At 40.9% G+C, this 23,450-nt stretch overlaps 2 protein-coding genes across 2 annotated transcripts; both read right to left on the bottom strand.

Moving 5' to 3' along the window:
• Positions 1-9,058: 9,058 nt before the first annotated feature.
• Positions 9,059-12,654, bottom strand: LOC117495968 (MOB-like protein phocein). Its single transcript, XM_034147600.1, has 6 exons — positions 12,509-12,654; positions 12,339-12,381; positions 12,011-12,097; positions 11,652-11,731; positions 10,952-11,063; positions 9,059-10,758 (listed from the first exon to the last, which is right to left on the bottom strand). The coding sequence occupies exons 1-6, from the start codon at positions 12,637-12,639 to the stop codon at positions 10,624-10,626; spliced, it is 588 nt and encodes a 195-aa protein (XP_034003491.1). The 5' UTR covers positions 12,640-12,654; the 3' UTR covers positions 9,059-10,623.
• Positions 12,655-20,272: 7,618 nt separating this feature from the next.
• LOC117495967 (NLR family CARD domain-containing protein 3-like) lies at positions 20,273-22,182 on the bottom strand. The gene is made up of 2 exons (XM_034147599.1): positions 21,209-22,182; positions 20,273-20,418 (listed from the first exon to the last, which is right to left on the bottom strand). The coding sequence occupies exons 1-2, from the start codon at positions 22,099-22,101 to the stop codon at positions 20,409-20,411; spliced, it is 903 nt and encodes a 300-aa protein (XP_034003490.1). The 5' UTR covers positions 22,102-22,182; the 3' UTR covers positions 20,273-20,408.
• Positions 22,183-23,450: the final 1,268 nt, after the last annotated feature.

The following is a 23,450-nucleotide window of genomic DNA, read 5'->3' as shown; positions in this document are numbered from 1 at the left end:
TATACTTTATAGGGATCTGCAGATAAATATTTAGCCTTCTCAAGCACCCACTACCAAATATCTCGCCTGATTGTTGGCACTTGAATTCACTGAATTTTACTCAGGTGTAACTAAAGTCTGATTTAAGGGTTGTTTATATTTCACATCATTAATCCAAATCTGTAAAGTAACTAAAATAAATGTAGTGGAGTAAAAATACCAGGTTAACCTTAAAGAAAGCCTTCAGGATTATAAAAGACCCCCATCACCCCAGCCACAAACTGTTCTGTCTGCTGCCGTCTGGCAGGCGGTACCGCAGCATCCGGACTAAAACCACCAGACTCAGGGACAGCTTCATCCCACAGGCCAGAAGACTATTAAACACCTGAACTTTGAAACAACATCCATAACATTCATCTGGCTGCTACTTAGAAATTATTTATCTAATATATCATATTCAATCACTTGTATGACTCTTATTGCACTATTTCACTTTTTACTATTTTACAATTTTTATTTTTGTATTTACTGCACTATTTTGTCTGTGTATCTGTTTTATTGTTTTGCACTGTTGGAGGAGCCTGTGACCTAAGGGGGGGGGGGGGGGGGGGGGGGGTAGGACACGTTCTAAGCACATGGTGTAGTCCCATAGCTGAGGATTCTGGGTAGTGTAGTGTCTTCTGCCATCCACACACGACGAACAAATATTTGTTTCTCCGAATCGAAAGGGGAAAATACAAAAGCATTGCACACAATTTAAACCAATCAATGTTGTGTAATTAACAAGGATAATCTGGTGTTTTTGAGTCGATGAGTAGTGCAGATATCACTGTAAATAAAATCAATCGACAGTAAGGAGAATACTTACTTCCGGGTGTAAAATCCTACGTTATCCAATGGGAATGGACGCTCATCGCTCTTTGGGTCCGTAATACAATAAAGCGGACATGATCAAATAGGAATATAATTATCTTTTAAATAACGTTAACTAAAGGGAACAATCAATTTGACACAGCTGAAGCTCTGGCCTTCCTTAAAAACTAACTAATTTAATAAAAATCACAGTTGTATTACACACAATGCACTGTTTTTTGAGAACAAAAATTGGTAAATAATGCACCATAATACATTCTGACGAAAAATAAAAATTATTATGAATACAAATAAAATAAAAGAAGCCTCTCGTGAGTTACTACAAGCTATAAAGTAGATTTTAAAAACGTTTTATAGAATAAAAGCTCACTGCGGGACGTTGTAGAAATGCGTGTGTGCACCACGACAAAGGAGCCTCATTCACTTTACATTGGGGTTGTTTGCGTGGTGCCGACACGTAAATGTAGCAAAGTTCGTGACTCCACCACGCACTGCGGTGTTAAGGAGTCGTGGTGGAGTCACGCATTCTGGTGAGACCAGGTTGCAACCAGCTCACCAGGTTATTACTATTATTAATAAACATCTTAAAAAGACATATCATAGATATGCCCAAGTAGTTAAATAATGTTTTGGACAATATATATAGTTTTTAAATCAGTATTTATCAACATTGTTGCTATTTAAAACCATTTTATACACAGATACAATGATAATATAATTGCATATTGAAATATCCTTAGATAATGTTAGCTTACTCTGCTGCGTTTTCCCTTTACAAACTGCTCACATGATTTCATTAAAGAACAGTTTGATATATTAGATTACATCAAAACTGGATCCTCTTCAGGTCAGTTTACAGGAGAGACTCTTACTTTGTGTCTGAGGGTCCAGGTTCATTACTGAAGAATGGAGGTTCCCCTTTAGACCCGTCACTCTTCAGAGACCACATGGAGACCGTAGACTCTGCTCTCTGTCTGTGGAAACAACACATGTTTTAAACATCATTAGTTTATTTAAAGAGCAGCTTTTAATCTTTGACTGTTCACCTTATTAAAGATGTTTAGAGTTGTTGAGTCGTGATTGTGGGTTTCTGTTGTTAAAATTCATTCGAGTGTGAAACGTTTTACATATTTCCATTTTATTTGCTTAATTGAACACAAAGTCCAACATGTAGAGTGTGAGGATGATCCCACCCCCTCCAGGACCCCCTGTCCTCACTGTGCAGCTCCTTCAGTGACAGGCTGCTGCACCCCACCTGTCACACGGAGAGATACCGCAGGTCCTTCCTTCCTGCAGCGGTCAGACTATACAACCAACACAGCCCCTAGTAGACCCCCCCCTCCCCTACACACACCACAACACAGACTATATCACCCCTTGCTGCTAAATACCAATCAACTATGTGCAATATGTGCAATATATATATATATATGCCGTTAATAACTGTGTCATTTATACCTGGCTGCTAAATCCTTAGAACCGTTACAAGGTGTGTTTTTTTGCATTTTGTATCTTGTAAATTGTGTAACTTGCTGCAGTTAAATACCATCATACTATGTGCAATATGTGCTATATGTGCAATATATACATTATATACATATGCCATTAATAACTGTGTAATATATACCTGGCTGCTAAATCCTAAGAACTGTTACAGGATTTGTATTTTGGAAAGTATTTTCTTTTACTTTTATTTTTTTATTATATTTTTTATTATATCGTAACTTAGTACTTTTTTTTCTTAACATAGGTAACATTAAGCTGTCTGTGGCTCTTTCCTGCTGTAACGATGCACATGTCCCCTCCGTGGGACTAATAAAGGTATTCTGATTCTGATTCTGATTCTGACTAGTAGATTATTTACTATCTCTGATGATGACAAGAAGCAAGAGATCAATGAAACTTTGTTAATGTACTCTACTGGGTTTCATTAAACAGTTTAGATGATCAGATACCAACAAACTGGATCCTCTTCAGGTCAGTTTACAGGAGAAACTCTTACTTTGTGTCTGAGGGTCCAGGTTCATTACTGAAGAGTGGAGGAAGCCTGCCCATAGACCGGTCACTCTTCAGAGACAGACAGCTGGAGACTGAAGATTTGTCCTCTTCCTCTTCTTTTAAATCACTCATCTTCTTCAGTCTGCGAGATAAACCAGTAACACACACACACACACACACACACACACACACACACACACACACACACACACACACACACACACACACACACACACACACACACACACACACACACACACACACAGACAATGCATTAGTGATGGAATATCAGCCTTACTTATTTACAGTACATTTCTGGGGAACATAACAGGAACATCTTACTAGTAATTGCTCTCTGGCAATATTGTGTTGGTGTGTTCAAACATGGTGAGATACTACTTTGATTTTGATATGATAAAGTCTATTTGAGAAGCGTTTTGCTCTTGTGTTACAGGAAGCCCTAAGACAAAAGTGAGACATTTTAATTCTGCTGATCCATTTTCTTAGGTCTTTCTCTCCTGTGTTAACGACTTGTAAAAAATTAAAATCATACATAAAACAGGTGAAAATGTTGAACGTGAAGACACTTTTTTAGATCAGATGTCAAAATGACATAAGAATATTTTAGTTCACATTTGTCTCTCAGGGCTTCTTTAAAAACCCTGAAATCCTTCGTTACTCGTCCACATGATCATTTCCCTATTTTTCTCTACCACACAATGTTTTTTTTAATTATATTACTGTATAATGTATCCTATTATTTATGCATGGAGACCATACATTTTACTTTTTCAAACATGTTTTTGTTTTTCTTTTATGAAGTGATTAAGAAAGATGTGTCCTCTCTTTGATGCAGTAAAGATATTTGTATCTTAAAGGTCACCTATCATGCTATTTTTAGGCAATAGCATAGGTCTCAGATATATACAAATATATAAGAAACATGTGTATGAAGTGTTTTGTTCAAAATACCAAACAGATCACCCATTCTAGCCATGCCTCATATACCTCTATTTCACTTCCTGTTTCAAAAGTGCTGATTTGGGGAATAAAGCTTTAAAAATAAAAGGAAGTTGGTAAAATAAAAAAGGAGGGGGCTGAGCTCATGTGGACCTGGCAGCTACTGTCTAAACGCCCAGTAAGACACACACACGCCCAGTAAGACACACACACGCCCAGTAAGACACACATGCCCAGTAAGACACACACACACACACACACACACACACACACACACACACACACACACATACACACACACACACACACACACACACCACACACACACACACACACACACCACACACACACACACACACACACTCTAACACACAAAACCATCTTAATAATAAATGGTTAAATACATGAAATCAGTCAGACTTCAGACAGGCCGTTCTCCATTTTGTCACATGTTATGTAACTCTGATGAATCAGAAAACATGAAATAATAAAAGTGTACAACACTTGCAGAAGTCTCATTGGACTCTAGGATGCAGATTGTTAACCAAGAAGTTATGTTCTGACATCCAGTTTGACAGAGTAAATACTAAATGTGTTAAAAAGCAGATCCTGGTGTTAACACTCACCCTGTTGTTCTCCTCCTGTCGAGCTGTAAAATGGCGTCTGGCAGTCGGACTTCATACTTGGACTTTCACACCTTCACCTGTCTGCAGCTCCTCCCTCTGATTCATAACCAGCCTTATCAACTGAAGCAGTTCACACACAGGGACTTTGTTCAGTGAGATAGAAAAAGACATGCAGCTAAAAACAAGCTCAACAAAGTTATCAAAAGGACACAACATCCACACATCAGCGTCCATAGGATATCATTAAATCTGCTAACAAACAATGAACAGCGACTTAAATAAAAACACAAAGCTACATTTAACTAATTTACAAGATGTGCCAAAATCAGGGCTGAAATAGAGATTTCACCTCTAGCAAGTGTTTTAAATAGGAGGAAAAGTGTTTTAAATAGGGGCAGAGAAACAGGAGAGAAGCAGGCTGCAGCACCTCACTGAAAAGTGTTTTAAATAGGAGGAAAGTGTGCAGGGATGCTCAAATTCGTGTTGATGCAGCCCCTAAATAATGGTTATACTGATTAAAAATCATTTCTAGGGCAGAAAGTATTTTAAAAGTGAGAAAAACTATTTTAAATGGCTTAAAAAGCACAAAGTGATTTAAGTGCAGTTCCAAGTTTCCCCACAGGAGGGCTCCAGGGAGCGCATCACCCGACATGAGCACAGTGCATTAACAGCAGAAAATAAGATAAGTAAAGGCAAATCAATTGATTTAAAGTGCAGGGAGGCTCCGCACCAGACACAGGTACATTCCTACATCCCCACAATAGTGACACTGATGGTTTCATGTCGTTTCTGCGGGGAAAAAAGTGCTAAAAGTCTGATAAAAGTCTGATAACAGTGTGGTAAAAGTGTGATTGTTTCAGAGACCCATAGTAATGATGCAATAAACCATTTACATCTAAAAGTATTGATATTTTTATGGGGAAAAGTGCAGATGAGGTATTTTTGGTATTTTGGGCAAAACACTTCACCCAACCCTGTATATATATATATATATATATATATATATATGCCGTTAAAAACTGCAATATATACCTGGCTGCTAAATCCTCAGAACTGTTACAGGATGTGTATTTTGTAAATTGTATAATTTTTTATTTTATTATATTTTTTTATCATATAACTTTTTTTTACTTTAAATACTTTTTTTTGCATGTAACATATGTAACATTAAGCTGTCAGTGGCTCTTTTCTGCTGTAACAACGTACATAACCGCGTTCACACCAAGTACTTTCCTGTACTTAGTTCCGGCACTAAGAGCCCCGGCGCTTTTAACCCCAGGGCACTTATGGCGCATTTCCACTACAGCGCGGAGCTCGCTTTAAGCGTGCCGTGTCGTGCCGTACCCGTTTTTGGTTGTGCTTCCACTAGGCCTAGTTACGGCCCGGCCCGGCCCGGGGCCACTTTTTCGACTCTTTTCTGGCCCGACAAAATTGTGGTTCTATCGAGGCCAACAAACAGGGCTGAGTCGGGCTGAGTATGCTAAACTAGAGAGAGGAGCGCTGGCAAGGCGGCTACAACTACAACAAGATGGACATATTTGACCGTGATTTAATTGTAATACACATTTCAAAATGATGCCGAAGTAACAACATACTGATACCGGTTAGTAAAAACCATGAATTAATGCTTTGTCAAGTCTGCAGACAGACGGCAGGCGAAAAACCTTTTAAAATTCGTGTTTTTCTAGATGGAGATTGGCTAAGCTAACGCAGTATATGCTCCGACCGTCCACACTCACAACAACGGCCTATACAGACATAAATAAAGCAGCGACTGTATTCTCCATGACACAGACAGTCTGTGGTGTGTACTTGTTTAACTTTTGTCGAGTTTCTGAACATATATAAGGAGCTGTGAGCTCTGAGTGCTAACAGCTAACGGCTGTGTTGTGTTTCTGGAGTTCTCATTGAAGATGACGTCACGGCTCCGCCTACACTGCGTTACTATAGTAACTACCCCAGTTCCTAAACTGTAATGGAAGCGCAGCATGAAGTGAGTCGGCCCTGTTAAGGCCCAACGCGGCCAAGCCGTACCGAGCCGTACCGAGCGTGGCCGAGGCCGACCGTGTAGTGGAAATGCGCCATTAGTACAGATTGCGTTCACACCGGAGTACTTTTCCCTGAGGGAAGATTACGCAAATGAGCCGCTGACGTCACTTCTTCTTCTTCTGCTTTGGCTTTACTGGCAGGCCACAAACCACTTCACGGCGAGTACAGTAGGTGGCGGTATGCACCTTAAAGTTGTTTGCAATCCGCTGCAAAACAAGAGAAGAAGAAGAAGAAAAACTTCCCACGTATACTGCGACGCCCACCCACTCGCTGTACATTAGGCGTCTGTTGTTTACCTTCCGACCTCAGACATGATGGAGATGGAGTCGACTGAAGTTGTGCTGTTTGTGCTCATGTTATACAGCTTTGTAACTGAGTTAATGCAGCCTGAGCAACTTGCGTACAATAACAAAACAAGCCGAGCACGAGTGGTGGTGGAGAACGCTTTTGGCAGACTGAAGGGCAGGTGGCGGTGCTTGATGAAAAGAAACGACTGCAAGATGGACAAGATCATATCCAGGTGGCAGCATGTTGCATATTACATAACCTTTGTGAAAGTAATGAGTACAGGGACGAATGGACTGCCTTACCGGCGACCCAGCTTTATGAGGCATCTGAACAGCGTGTAAATTGTAAACATTTTGACAATAAAGCTGATCTTTTGTACAGTGCTTTTGTTTCTCTTTTATTTTCCAGTCAAGACAGGCAACATTACAATAGTGTAGTGTGGCAATATAATAACAATAAACTGTGCCAGGTGTGTTGTATGCACAGTAAATAGGCTCAGCAGCAAACCCACCGTTATTATTTATCTTCCTGAGACCCACTGCATCCGTCTGCCATAAACACTATGGAAACATACATGTTAGTTTCGGCCCATAGTGGACTCCATGTTGTGTTGTGTGAAATGGGGGGGAATTAAAAGTTTAGGTCAAATATTTAAAATGATATAAATTATCATATTTGTGTATGTGCCGCTGCCATTCCTCCACAAGGTTGCAACATTGATGATAAATAAATGACAAATAAAGCTTTGCCAGTTTATAACCGATGAAACATGATGGTATCAGAATAATCACTTACATGTGATGTATAGGATGCTACACAGGTCACAAAAGATAAAGTGTCAGAAATAAGCAAGATACAGGATCTGTTTAATCGCCATGTCGGTTTTCTTTATTGCACTCTCAAGACATAACATGAAATAGAACAATTTTGAATGTAAATAAAGTGTCAGTTGGACATGTCAGTAAACATTATATATAAAATAAAGTGATAACAGTAATAACAATATAAAATAAAAGGGTCCCAGGTGTGGGGATAGTCTCAGCAGCATACACACCTTAGTGCAAAGTTGTGTGTCGTGTGTCAGTATTTACAAAAACTATACCAAATAAACTAAACTTAACTAAACTATGCCTAAACTAGGCATAGGCTCAGCAGCAGACATTAACAGTGGCCACTAAAGGGAGGAAGACCTGTTGGCTGTCACTAGCTGGGAAAGCACTTCCAGAAACCCAGTGTTAAATGCAGCTTGTCGCTCATGATAGGTCCCCTTTAAATACTTTGTTTTGCATGTAACATATGTAACATTAAGCTGTCAGTGGCTCTTTTCTGCTGTAACAACGTACATGTCCCCTCTGTGGGACTAATAAAGGTTTTCTGATTCTGATCTGATTCTGAACTACGATGCTCAACAGCTCGCTTAGCGGAACTTTGACGCTGGTATCAGTTTGGTTTCCCACCAATCACGGGAGTATTGTGTATAGAAAGTGTTGAGTTATATTTCTCGCGCTGCCTTACATCCATGAAGGCAACATGACAGAGGGAGGGCTGTCACTCAGCATGCAAAATTACTCTTTGGTAAGCCCCACCCCCCCCCCCCCAAGCAACATCAGGGCCAAAAGTTTGAAAGCGAAAAAAAACGGTGAAACCTGAAAAAAGAAAGTTTGAAAAATAATTGTTTGGAATCTGAAAACGGAAAATCTGCAACTGAAAAAAAGAAGGATTCAAATATCAAAATATGTATAAAAGGAGTGGAGCTGTCTTTTTATGAAAAGTAATTAAGCTCGCTCCGACTTCTTTCTCTTTTTTTTTATCGAAAAAAGCGAACTATTCAGTCAGACATCAATTTATTATAAAAGTAAAGCAAGTACAATTTCAAGCACTTTCTCCAAAATCCAAGCACTTTAACCAAAATTCAAGCACTTTTCAAACCTTGAAAACACCACATGAAATTTCAAGCATTTTCAAGGATTTCCAGCACCCGTAAGAACCCTGTTTTTAAGACCCCGCGGACACCCTGTTAAAACAACTTTAATTTAAATCTTCAGTGGATGCCTCCCTTTCAGTGGCAAGAGACACGTCTTAACCACAAATTAAAAAAGCCTAACAAATATGGATTGAAGCAGAATACAAATCAAAAACATGTCATTTTTGGAAATGCTTATTCCTATTTTTCCAATTTTTTTTGTTTTACTTTTGGTCTTAACGCCGTAGTTATTGGAAATCACACATTTGGTTCACACCCATCACTGGAAAGCCCCATGAATGATAACACAACCACACAAACACCTGAATAATAGGTCTTTTTTATTAACAGACATCATGAAAATGTCGACAGTAACAAAATTGTTTTAGTCCATTAAAAAAAAAGTGGGTTTGGATTGACAAGACTCCTCCCACAAAATAACTTAATGAGGGGGAGGGTAAAAAGAAAGGGGGGGGAGTGTTGTGCTCCGACACGTAAATGTATCTGATATTTCCTCCTTTCCTTGTATTTTACTCATCTTAATGCGTTAGGAAAGACCGGCTTAGAGCAGCTCAGTCCCATGTGACCCTCAGACCCAACCCTGTCGAGGAAAGGGGAATATCCGACACATTTCACACAGTATTAAAATGGGGGCATGCCACTAAGCAGGATCAGAGTTCCTGAATGATCTGAAAAACACTTCAGAGATGAGAGAGAAAGAATATCTGACTGCACGGTTACGTTTGTCTTTGTTCACTACCACACAAGCCACACACACCTACGTTTCGTGTTTCACTGGCATCATTAAAAAGGGATGGTTTGTGTTTTAAAGTAGGGTTGTATAAAAGTGTATTACCTACAGTAGATGACGATGTTTTCTCTGCTTAACCTTGCCGTCAAACGAGGATCCAAAGCATTTGTTGATGCTCTCGCCAAAGCCAGACGCCATTGATAAAAGCAGTGATTTTATAAATCGCAGAACAAAAAGGCGTTGCTGTTCTACTTCTTCCTCTATCAGTTAGTTATTTTGTGTAAATCGTGTGACGTCAGTGAATCCAAACTAACTATTTTAAACACCAAAGTCACAAAATACCACCAAAGAAAACGTACTAATTGAGGCAGCAGAAAGCGAGAAACTTCTGTTTTCAGCGATGTAAAATAACTGGTTTCTGACAATGGAGTTTGGTGGCTTTTAGAGAGCAGTTACTGTCGGTCATACCTGAACTATGGATATGCATACAACCCACACACAATCTGAACTATCCCTTTAAGTCAGCAGGCTAATTTATTGATCCATTTCATAGGACGACCCCCCCGAAAAACAGGCTGGTAGGCAACACAATAAGCGAACAGAGAAACAGAAGCAGACACGAAAAAGTGAAGCACCATCAGAAAACATGATAGTAGTGAATTAAGAGAGGGGGGGGGGAGGGAGGGTTATATACAGAGGGAGGGGCTGTCAGCGTGTGCCTTTGTCAACAATACAGGTCACCATGATTACATTTTTGCAAATCCAGCTGCTTAAAGAACATTAAAGGTAAAAGGGGTTTCCCCAGGAGGAGTAGTGTGAGAGCAGGGGCTGCACCCAGACCCCCAGAGTGGATCTGAACACACAGAGCGAGAGGGAGGAGGATAGAAAACGTCAACTTGTCCTGCAGGCATGGCTGAACTCTGCTCCCGCTACCCCTCACTTCCTTTGAGATACACACAGGTGACAAGGGTGGAGGGACATGGACAGTGTTACGAGACAGGAGCCTTATTGTAGACACTGTAGTGTGTATATATATATATATTATATATGTGTGTACTGTGTATGCAAGGTGTGTGAATGTGTCTCCTCATGTCATGTGTGTGTTACATGTGTCTCCCTTTGTGGCAGCAGTGTGTTTAGGCCTCGCTCTCCCCCGCTGACGAGGTGTTCTGCACCTCCTCCTCCAGGATGGGCACGATCAGGTTGTCCTTGGACATCAGGTTGTACTTCATGACGAAGCGCGTGAACCGGTGACACAGGAACGTCTCGTTCTGTAGGCAGAAAAACAGATCAAAACAAGGTCAATCTGGCGTTCTGACTTTTAACAAAGTCATTTATGGCGCTTTTTCCAAAGTGTATTATTATTATTATTATTATTTGTACCTAAAAACAATCCAGAATAGACACAGAAACAAAAGCATTCTAGGTGTGATTGGTTGATAAGATATTTCCAAGGAGACCCACCTCATACTTGTCGAATATCTGGCGATGATGGAAGTAGGCATGAGAGAATATCCTATAGATGCGACGACAGACGGAGCCCAGCTTGGCCACCGATGACTCCTTGATGCTCACCCTGCAAACACAAAGAGACCAATCAGACGGGGGTAGACCTATGAAATGATATCTCATGGATGGTGTGTGACTGACAAAGCGATTCAAAGACCAACTCAAAGAGCAACTCGTAATAAAGGTGTCAGTATACTTTTTTTTTTTAAAGTTCTTGTTGGTGCACTGTATAACATCTAAAACCCAAAATCAGAAGTTGGCAAGGCTTCAATCGACAATACATTTTGAAACTACTCGCAGCATTTGGCCATATGTAGGAAGATGACAAGGTTTGTAGTGATTTATCCTCTCTTAATTTCTCTTATTTTACCACAACTAATTGTCACATTATCGTATAAACCCCCCTGTGCGTCACAATAAACACGTCCAAAAGAATGCCGTCAATCACCCCTCAATATGACAGCCATTTCCGGTGCATGTCCTTTTTCAAAGTTGTCACATTTAGTAATAAACCTACAGAGAATGAATGGATATTTAAAGTGATTTTCAGCTGTGTATTTGTGTTGCTTATGTTGTGTTCACACTTTGTTTTCACTGCCCCTAAGTGACCAAAATAAAAAGCTGTATTTACAGGTTGTAAATGATGATGACTGACCTGCTGGGGAAGTATTTGTTGCTATTGAGAAGACAGGCAGCTCCGTCCAGCGTGTGCCTGGTGTAATCAATGGCAGGGCACTGTGGAGAAAGCACAAAACACACTTAGAAACGTCATTAGGCGCTTTCACACCGGAGTACTTTTCCCTTTTAGTTCCTGGGATTTTGCGTTCACACCAAAAAGAGAACTTAGTTCATGAGAACTTTTCCCCCCTTTGTAGTCCCTCACCATGTCAATGGAAACATCCCTTCTGTTATTGTATAAAGTTCATGAACATTGTATAAGATGCACATAAAACTAAATAAGAAGAAATAAAAGACACCCAAGTGAACATTGAGTAACCCACGGTCTTGACTGACCTCTTTGGGTGTCTTGTGGGCAGCACATAAAAAGATCCACTGCTCTGTGGCTGTCATCTGGGTGCAGGTGTCTGGATGGCACTCGCTCTGAAAAGCAAAGCAAAGATCAAATGAACACTCCTTAAAACACTCCTTAAAAACACTCCTTAAAACACTCCTTAAAACACTCCTTAAAACAAATGTTAACCGGTTCTTTATACAGCTCTACCAAACAGTTCCTGATTAAGATCTTTGCTTTGATATGGACACATGAATGGGAAAAAACCTTCCATCAGACATGTTTAAAAATGAATCAAAGGTTGTATATCTTCCGAGTTGGATCACGTACCTGCAGTTTTACAGCTAGTCCGTTGAGCTCCAGACAGAACTGCCTACATGAAGGACAAAACACGAGCACAGTTAGAAGAAAAGACAAACACATGAGCATGAGTGATCCTACTAGGACTTCTGCTTCAATAACTTATTAATTTTCAAGCTTAAATTACTTTATCAACATACCTGAGGTGTTCATACTTCCACACGCCCTCGTCCTGACCCTCTGGAGGCTCAAGGATTTTGTCGATATTAGAGCAGTCTGATCTAATGTTCTGCTGGATGTACTGAAAAACAAAAGCAATCACACAACACATGTTAGTATCACATTTTGTATGGTCACAATACACTGGTAATTCACAATGCCTAATATGTCAACTTTGATTATTCTACAATACTAAAACCCTATTTGGTGGCATGGACTAAGTGTAAGTGGCATAACCTTCTTTCTAAATGCATTCATCACAAAACCATATGTACATAAAAAGAGCATTCTTACACAGCTTGAATCTGAAAGATGAGGGACAAAATCCAGTCATTGACATCCAGTGTTTTCAATGTGGATTAAAGTGTTTTAAATGTAGGGGAAAGTGTCTTAAATAGGCACAGAGTGTACCCAGAGAACAGGCTGCAGCACCTCACTTTATAAGCCAGGAACAGTGTTTAAAATGCGGGGGAAAGTGTTCCAAATGTCAGGGAAAGTGTTGGAAATAGGGAGAGAGTGTACCCAGAGAACAGACTCCTAATGACAAGTATGGACAGGAGAAATAATTACAGCAAACATTCCTCCATGTACATTTAGACATGTGAATATTGTGTTAGGCCATACCTTAAATAAAGGCCTTTGAGAAGTTCAATGTCTGAATGTGTTTGGCTGTTGCTGACTGAAATGAACATTAACTGCGTCTACAAACGTGGCCATTAGATCACTGACATCTTGATTAGACTAAATGTGGTAACAATCTTTAGTAATATTGATGCGAATGCAAATATGTTGTGTATCGTCTATAGCTATACGTTGCTATATGTGTTGCTATTAGTACAGTATGTTCAGTTGCTGTGTGTGTTACATGTGTTACATGTGTATAAATATGTTGGGCACCAGCTGTGAAGCAAATATCCCTAGGACAATAAATCTAAATGTAAGAAGTACTTTGATTTTTCTAATTGGATTTTGATGCAAAATTGTTGTACTTTTAATTCAATAAAAGGATTTTAACTTTTAACAAAAGGTTTTATTTCTACAATTTGGTACTTCTTCCATCCTACATATGGGGGGGGTCACACACACCCTGGCTGTCCAACAGGTGTGTTGACGTTTGTGTGTGTGTGTGTGTGTGTGTGTGTGTGTGTGTGTGTGTGTGTGTGTGTGTGGTGATGGGAATCTGGCCACGAAGCAGGTTGTGTTTCTGCAGCGTCCGGTCAGAGGTCAGGCAGCGGGGCAACAGAGGATCCCGGTAATAGTATTTATTTACTCTTTATTTGAAACAACATTAAGAGAGAAGACAAAAAAATTACATGATATTAAACAAACAAATACAAAAAAGTATAGAGGCATTTGTATGCATCAATATCTCAATATTTATGTATATAGTATAACGAAATAAATCCATCTTAACATCTGTCAGTGTGGAGCTGCAGGGAGGAGCTTTCTATGTGGCTACACTGCCCCCTGTTGAGCAAACTTGAAATTGCATTTCCGGCGTTCATTCTCCCCACTGCAGATTTTGAAAGCAGGACTTTTACTTGTTGCACTGTGTGTATTAGTGCTTTAATTGAGTAAAATATCTACTTGTTCAGTCAGTTCCTTTGAAGCTAGGACTCTAAGACAGGCAGTTTTTGCTACTAAAATCTAAAATCAGTTAAATATGAATCACTTTGCCCTCATGTATCTAACTCCTGTTCCCCCTGCAGACCCTCTCGGTGCACAGCGAGGTTTCCAATCGCTCCGTGAGTCGGTCGGTCAGCAGCCCCCTCTCCCCCCCCCGAGGATCCCTCTCCCACCGCGGGGGGCATCGGGGGCTTCCCAGTGTTCGGGAGTGGGGGTGGGGGGTATCCCAGCGCCCTGTCCCACCTGGAGGAGGGGGGCTTCGAGCAGGAGGAGGGGAAAGCTGAGGTCACCTGCATGTGAGACAGAGGATTACTGAAGGAAAATCCACGGACATTTTGGAATTTAACAGAGACTTTAACGTAGAAGAACTCGGCACTTTTATAAAAAAAAATGTTTTTCATGAAGCCATAATGAGGATGAGGTATACTTTTAGATCTATGTCCAGACTTTAAGATATGTTAAGGGAAGAAACACATACACACTTTATGTTCTTCAAGTGCACATGGGAAATTGTCACATTAAAGCACAGATTTCTGCACATTTTTGGAAACACTGGTGGCGAAATGTGGTAAAATGGCGCCAGCTCACATCATCTTAAAAGTTGAATTCCTTCACAGTTAAACACATTTTATTTTCCCATTATTATATATGTGTGTACATGTTCTTCCACACCTTCACATACGCTCCTTGTATTTCTAAATAAAAGCTCCTCTCCTATGAAAGGAAGGTTATTCAGGTCACTTTATTCCTGTGTACTTTGGTACTGACAGTAGTACATTTGTACACATAACAGTATTTCTCTGAGGAAAGTCTGAAGTATTTTCGAGTTCTGGTGCTATGAGGATTCATATCAGTGTTTTTAACCTCCCTCCTAATTCGTGCCATTTCATAATCATTCTGGAAATGGTTGTGTCTCATCATGCATACATTTTAAAGTATTATTTCATATCTCATCAGCCATGATATGCATTGTTTTCCTTTAGTGCAAAGTGCTGTTTTGCAGCTTGTATGGTACTGGAAATACACCTGCTACTTTTCTTATATTAATACAATAACATATGTAATTCCTTAAAGGGTAACTCCGCCTATAGACATGTAAGTGTGACTTCATGTCTCTGTAAAGTAGTTGTATAAAGCATCAGTTTGTTCTAAGGACTACAAGTCGTTCCGTTGCATTGTGGGTAATGTAGGCGACAGGTTTAGAATAGGAACACAATCATGAATTTTATACTTTTTTTTATAAAACGGTATGTGAACAGTGTTATAGGAGGGACTATGTTAAGTGGAGTCCTATAAGAACAACGAAAGGGATTTTTTTAAGAGGACACATTGTTGTTGTATATATATTTAGATGTTAGTATCCATTGTGCAGATTTGGGTTTCAGATAAATGTGATGCATGTTATTTTGCTTTTTCGGGGAAAAGAGATTAAATGCAACTAGTTCAGGTATATCAGTGATGTACACACCACTCATTTATACATGTTTTAAATGTATTAAACTCTCCAATTCTGTGTCAGCATTTACTAAATTTTAGTTTTAAAATTCCAGCCTTTCATCTAATTTTGTTTTGCAGATTTGTACATTTTGCTCCCTCTTTTTATTGTATTAAACATTTATTTCCCATGGTTTGAGAGTCGTGTCATTAACAGCATCGTAGTGTTCATTATGACTCGTTCCTGTCCTTATTAATCCTGTTGAGTTTCACAGGTTCAACCGTTCTAAGCTTTCGGTACCACTTTACAATAAGACTACCCTTATAAAGGATTCACAAAGGGTTTATAATAATAATATATTTTATTTATAAGCGCACTTTTCATTTGCGTAAGCAAAACTCAAAGTGCTAAATTATAATTAGGTTATGAATTAGGTTGTAAACACTTTATTAATCATTAAGGACCATTTATAAACCAGTTCTAACATAGACATCAACACAGGCTCACTATTTAATAATAATAATAATATTATTTGGCAAGATGGCTAAGCCATATATTGGCTACTTAGCGAGAATCAACTCAGTGAACAACAGATACCAAGGATGCTGGCTGATGAAGAACACGAAGTAAGCTAGGTAGCCAATATAAGGCGGATGTGGAAGAATGATGTGAAATCTAATCAAGTGTTAAATCAGACTTTAGTTCCACCTGGAGTAAATTCACAAGCTACCCTGCAGTATACAAAGTCATTCAAACTAGCTGCACCTTTACCAGCTTTGAGAACACTTTCATGATCAATCATTATAAAACATATCATATATATTATTCTGAAATGGAGCCTCAGTGACCTTTGAGATATCACCCTCTTTCAATCCCAAGAAAACATTCCTCCTCAAAGACACCTCTGACAGACTTTCACTTGTGGACTAGAGTTATCCTGTGGATGAACTCAAGAAACACTATCTCCACCTACAAGGCCTTCCCCTTCCCTCTTTTCCAAAGTGCAGCCTCTCCTACTAATAGGTGCAGATAACTTTCACCTCATTACCCCAACCAAAAGAGTCTCTTTGGGTCCACAGGGGGCACCAATAGCCCTCCAGCTAGGTTCAAATACAAGATCTCACTCCTCACCCATCAGTGCATCCACGGGAACGCTCCTTCATACCTCAAGGAACTACTCTCCTCACAAACCTCCACACGCAACCTCCATTCTACAACCAACCATCTGCTTCCCCCCCCAGGACCAAACTCCGCACCATGGGGGGGGGGCTTTCTGTTCACCTGTGGAATTCCCTCCCAGACAAACTGAGGACTCCACAGACCACTGACTCCTTTAAGAAGGGCCTAAAAACCTTTCTTTTTTTTAAAGCCTTTTATTAAACTTGTGTTTCTTTAAAAAAAAAAGAAGTATATTATGCCCCTTGTAGCACTTTGAGATTACTTTTAGCAATGAAAGGTGCTTTACAAATAAAATGCATTATTATTATTCTTATCATTAGGTTGGACACTCCAAGGACCCCCCTATTCAGGAGCCATCGGATGCCCCCCAGAGTCTCTTCACCCCAACTGAACCCCCGATGCCGAACTCAGTCGTCAGGTGGAGAAACTATGGCAGATAGGTGTCCTCCCCTTTCAGGAAGAGCAAGGCATCACCAGATCCAAGAGCCCCTCCAGTCCAGTGGACCCCCTTCCAGCAGCTCATTGACCGGGTCCTGCGTCCCACTCTCAGTATGCAGATATCCGGATGACTACATCGTTCAAAGTGAGATGTTGGGGCAGGTAAAGGCGGGGCTCCAAGCTAACCTGAAGAAGAGTGAGTTGGGGTATCTGGGGTCGATGGAGTCTCCTCTTTGGGGCCGGGATGGGTGGGAGGTGGTGGTAGGTAGCAGCAGGTGTATGTGCAACTCATCTTTCTTCTTAAGATAAGCTTTAAGTACAATTGATTGTTTTTGTTCATTTGATATTGAGGAGAGCTAACAGGAAGTCTCTCATCAGCTGCAGCCTTCTTCTTTATTTTCCTAAATGCCTCCACGCTCCTCTTCACGTCTCAAACTCGCCCCGTGATGAATAAACTGAGAACACATAAAACCTGAGCTTGCAGATTTGTCTGGAACACCAGAAAAACGTGTTGAAACCTCAATAAATAAACTTCACACGGTACGACCTCTCACCTTTCTGTGTGTCTTCACTTCCTGTCACCTGAGAGGAGAAGGAGAGAGAGAGAGAATAATGATGATGATGATAAAACTAAGAGAAACAGCTAAAATGATGAAGAGAGAGAAAGAAGAGTGTTGTTTTCCTCTGAGGTCACGCTCCATTAAAGAGTTTACTATCTTGATGAATGGAGGATATGGTTTCAGTACTCACAGGTCTTCTGGATCTTGGCTCTGATCGTCTCATCATCATTGATCCTGTAGAGATGAACACAATCCAACAGTTTTAGATCCAGTTTAAAATAAGTGTTAGTTCTTTGAGTCAGCTTCAGAGTCCTGATCTCATGCTTTACATCCCATCATATCTTCTCTGCAAACACTACGACTGCCTGCCACAGCTCTCAGCTGCATGACAGGAAGTAACCACTCATTGGTCTAGCACAGGGGGGTCCAAACTTTTTTCACCGAGGGCCACATACAGAAAAATATCTAAAGGTCTGGGCCGCTCTCTAGAGGTTTACTGTCTCATGAGTTCAGTTATAAGTCAGGAAACTCAATCAAATGAAGGTAAAGGATGCTTGTTACTTGAAGATGCTTTAAGAAACAAAACAGCTCTCAGCTCTCCAGAGGGTTTACTTTATTCTGTCAGCAGCTCATTCCTTTAAGCAGGAGCTTCAGATTGATTATAATTACAGGAAATATGAAGGGTTTATTTCACGCTTGTTATAACAATAAGTTATTGGGCTTTTTTCTTATCAAGTTAGATTTGTTAGGAAATGTTTTCAGCTTTAATTGACTGAATTTATTTTAAAGGTGGGCTCATTAACACATGAATACTACTGTGTAATATATGTGTACATATATATTTAAGAAGTACAATACAAGACAAGCAGAAGTTTCATTTGTGGGCCATGTTTCATTATACTTTCAGAATTTGCTGAGGGCCGCATTTGGCCCCCGGGCCGCAGTTTGGACACCCCTGGGCTAGAAACTAAAAACATCCCATAAGAACAGACTACCTTTCCCACTCTTCTGTAAAACCCCATATGTCTGTTAGAGAGTTGATTACTAAAGTGTGGCTTTGCATTTCCAGCTGGCCTTCTATAGTTGATGGAAGAATGAAAGAGCCTGCAGTCAGTGGGTAACATCACTGATCTGTTTCCCCAGTGAGAGAAACACCTCCCTGTGGTTCATACAATACTGCTGAACCAGCAGAGACCCCTTACTGACCTGAGAGTCTCCAGTCTGCAGTCTGGACTCTCCAGAAGATCTCTCAGCTCCACTCCTGAATCCTTCAGAGGGTTGTAACTCAGGTCCAGATCTCTCAGATGGATGTTGGACTTCAGAGCTGAGATCAGAGCAGAACAGCTGATCTCTGATAACCAGCAGTGACTCAGTCTGAATAAAGAAAACATGATGTAACTTTAGAAAACAATGTTCCTGTTTGAAATAACTCCAGGTTTAATAATCTGTTCAGAGTTAAACAGGGTTTTAAAGGTCTCCTATCATGCTATCTTTAGGCATATATTATGGGTCTCAGATATATACAAATATATAAAAACATGTCTATGATGTGTTTTGCTCAAAATACCAAACAGATCATGCATTTTAGAAATCCCTCATATCCCTCTGTTCCAGCTGTTAGAGAAGAGCAGGTTCGGGTCCTTAGCTTGAAAAAAAGAAACAAAGGAGGTGGAGCTAATGCCTGATCAGAATTCTACCAGCAGAAACTCAGCTAAATGCTGCCGTGATGAAACTCCATATCATGTTCCAAACCACATCAAGGATTCTCTCTGAAACAGTATGGAGCTCAAACTCTTCCTCTCTCTCAGGTTTACCACAAGGTGAGTTCCTTCTTATTTCCTGCTTCTTCACACATACTCTCTCCAGTACAGGTTAGCTCTGAGTGTTAGCATGCTAATGTAAACACAGACCATATTACTTCCAGAACACGTCTCATTGTTTCTGACAGCAACGTTTCTGATTGGCCCGTTGGTGTAAAGCCCGCCCACATTTTAGTAATGCCGTCATGACGCAGCAAATCTGGATCAGCTCCGTTGTTCCCCCGTTTTTAGAGATGTGGGTACGGAGGAAAAGAGAGAGGGGTTTGTTTCCTGACACTTTGTGAGTCTCCTGACACCGGGGACACATGGTGATGTAGAGAAGACATCAGGAAGTGACTTTTGCATGATAGGAGACCTTTAATCTCAGAGATGATGTAGAAACAATCCATTGATAATCTAGAACTTTAACTTTGATCAGATGTTTAACAACTCCTTCATCTCCCTCACAGCTCATCAGTACTGACAGCATCTCCACTGACTCATGGAGCACAGAGTGAGTCTGAGGAAGCTCAAACTCTCTCCCTCACACATTCACCTTCTCTTTGATATTCTGATCAATATTCAGTCTTTATCAAAAAAGGAAAAATTAATTAATTAATTTTTTTCAAATTCAGAAAATGATAAATACAAACAGATGAAGTTCAGTCAGTGAACTGACCTGAGAGCCTCCAGTCTGCAGTTTGGACTCTTTAGTCCAGAGCTCAGACGCTTCACTCCTGAACCCTTCAGATGGTTGCCACTCAGGTCCAGATCTCTCAGATGGGAGGGCTCAGACTTCAGAGCTGACGCCACGACTTCACAGTGAGTCTCTGAGAGTCCACAGCTAAGCAAGTCTATAATAACACATATATTACAACATGTGTTAAAAAGAGGAAACATAATGACCTCAAGCATTTGATGAAACAAATATTTGACATATGTTCTGATTGAGATTTGCTGTTAGTCCATTTTATATATAATAATATATGATAATAGAGTGTAATGTGTTGTCAGTGTGATCTGATCACATATCTGTGCTCCTGCTGTCACTGACTGTTACCAAAGAAACAGAAATTAAATAAATCACTTGATAATATTAGAGATGTACATATTTAAATGTTAATTAATATTTGGATGTGAATGATGGATGTTTTGTCTTCTCTGAGCATCTGGAAATGTATTGTGCACACAAACACAGTTAACAAACCAATAAAGTTTCAATATTTTAAACTGAATACCATCAGATGTTCTCACTATATCAGTATTAAGACATAACTCTGGTATTGGTGGGATATGATATAGATCTTATTTTAAACTCTAACACATTGTGATAAAAACGTGTGTGTGTTTAATGATAAAGAAACTACTAGAAAGTAATAATAACTGATAACTGTAAGTCCTGCTGTGTGGTGTGATCACATGCTGAGAAAGCTCTCAAGTCCTTCATGTGTTTGACATGTCGCCTCCATCACTCAATATGAAGAGAGAAACGCTTCAGTTTAACTATTATTATAAATAAATAGAAGAACAGTGTTGGTTTATTTTGCTCTCAGTATTTAAACAGCAGAAATGTTATAGTGTTTATTTGAATAATTAAACTTCTGATCCACATTAGTTTATAAAGTTAATCACATCTGGACTTACTGTGCCTTCCTGCAGTTCCTCACAGCTGGAATCAGTCTCAGTTTTCCCTCCCGTGATGTTTTGTACTTCTTCAGGTCCAACTCATCCAGAACCTCCTCTGACATCTGCAGCATGTAGGCCAGAGCAGAGCAGTGGATCACAGAGAGTTCCTTCTCTGATCTGTTCTCTGACTTCAGGAACTCTGTGATCTCCTGATGAACTGAGTGGTCCTTCATCTCTGTCAGACAGTGGAAGATGTTGATGCTCCTGTCAGGAGAGGAATCATCACTTCTCATCTCCTTCAGGTTGTTGATGGCTCTCTGGATGATTTCTGGACTGTTGTCTGTGCGACCCAGCTGGCCTCTGATGGCTCTCTGGATGGTTTCTGGACTGTTGTCTGTGCGACCCAGCAGGCCTCCTAAGAGTCTCTGGATGAATGTCGGTCTGTTGTCTGTGCGACCCAGCTGGCCTCTGATGGCTCTCTGGATGATTTCTGTACGGTTGTCTGTGCGACCCAGCAGGCCTCCTAACAGTCTCTGGTTGGACTCCAGAGAGAGGCCGTGGAGAAAGCGGACAAACAGGTCCAGGTGGCCATTTTCACTTCTGAGGGATTTCGCCATGGCTCCCTTTAGGAAGACATCCAGGGATGGGTAATCCTGATATCTGTTTTTACTGTTCTCATAGTCCCAGTCTCCCTGCAGGAAGTCCTGCAGTACCTCTGTGTCTCTGTTGGTGTAACAGTGGAACATGTAGACTGCAGCCAGAAACTCCTGAATGCTCAGATGAACAAAGCAGTAGACTGTTTCCTCGAAGATCACACTCTGTCTTTTGAAGATCTCTGTACAAACTCCTGAGTGCACCAAGGCCTCGGTGACACCAAGACCACAGCGCTGCAGGTCTTCTTGATAGAACATGATATTTCTTTTCTCCAGATGTTCAAACGCCAGCCTCCCCAGCTTCAGAAGAAGCTCCCTGTCAGCCTCCGTCAGCTGCTGTGGACTCGTCTCATGTCCCTCTTCATACTTCTGCTTCTTCCTCTTGGTCTGGACCAGCAGGAAGTGTGAGTACATGTCAGTGAGGGTCTGGGGCAGCTCTCCTCTCTGGTCTGTAGTCAACATGTGGTCCAGAACTGCAGCAGTGATCCAGCAGAAGACTGGGATCAGACACATGATGTGGAGGCTCCTGGAGCTCTTGATGTGAGAGATGATTCTGCTGGACAGGTCTTCATCACTCGATCTCCTCCTGAAGTACTCCTCCTTCTGGGCGTCAGTGAAGCCTCGTACTTCTGTTACCCTGTCCACACACTCAGGAGGGATCTGATTGGCCGCTGCAGGTCTGGAAGTTATCCAGACGAGAGCCGAGGGAAGCAGCTTCCCCCTGATGAGGTTTGTCAGCAGCACGTTGACTGAGGACTTCTGTGAGACATCAGACACAACCTCATTGTTTCTGAAGTCCAGAGAAGGTCTGCTTTCATCCAGGCCGTCAAAGATGAGCAGCACTTTGCAGACAGCCAGCTGCTCTGCTGTGACCTTCTGTAAGGTTGGATGGAAAACATGGAGCAGCCTGAGAAGACTGTACTGCTCACCTTTGATCAGGTTCAGCTCCCTGAAGGAGAGCGGGATCACCAGACTGACATCTTGGTTTTCCAAACCCTCGGCCCAGTCCAGAGTGAACTTCTGCACTGAGAAGGTTTTTCCAACTCCAGCGACTCCGTTGGTCAGGACCGCTCTGATGAGAGTCTGTTGGTCAGGTGAGGCTTTAAAGATGTCCTGGCACTTGATTGGAGTGTCATGGAGGGTCTCTTTCTTGGAAGCTGTCTCCAGCTGCCTCACCTCATGTTGGGTATTAACCTCTTCACTCTGGCCTTGTGTGATGTAGAGCTCAGTGAAGATCCTGTTGAGGAGGGTTTCACTTTGATCAGTTCCTTCAGTCACACGTTCACATCTCCTCCTCAGACTGAGCCTATGTTCATCTAAAACCTCCTGCAGACCACTATCTGCTGGAAGAGAAGGAAACAGGAGAGAATCAGAAAATGCTTTTGAGAATATAACAATAAAACTAATAAAAACAGACTGAGTTTAAATGTTTTATAAACATTGTAATGTCTTTGTTCTTCAACAGAATACCTAATAAAAAAAACAAATGAACCAGGAAGAGGAATAAGACGCTGCATGAGTTCGGCCTCTTACCTCGTACAGAGCTGGTCTGACTGGCTGTCTGCAGGCCAGCTCTGGTTCTGGATCTTTCTCCACACTGGGGACAG

The sequence above is a fragment of the Trematomus bernacchii genome, unplaced genomic scaffold, assembly GCF_902827165.1.
Source record: "Trematomus bernacchii unplaced genomic scaffold, fTreBer1.1, whole genome shotgun sequence".
NCBI classification, from domain to species: domain Eukaryota; kingdom Metazoa; phylum Chordata; class Actinopteri; order Perciformes; family Nototheniidae; genus Trematomus; species Trematomus bernacchii.
The sequence above is the reverse complement of the archived record's forward strand: the minus strand, read 5'-3'. Positions and strand labels throughout refer to the sequence as shown.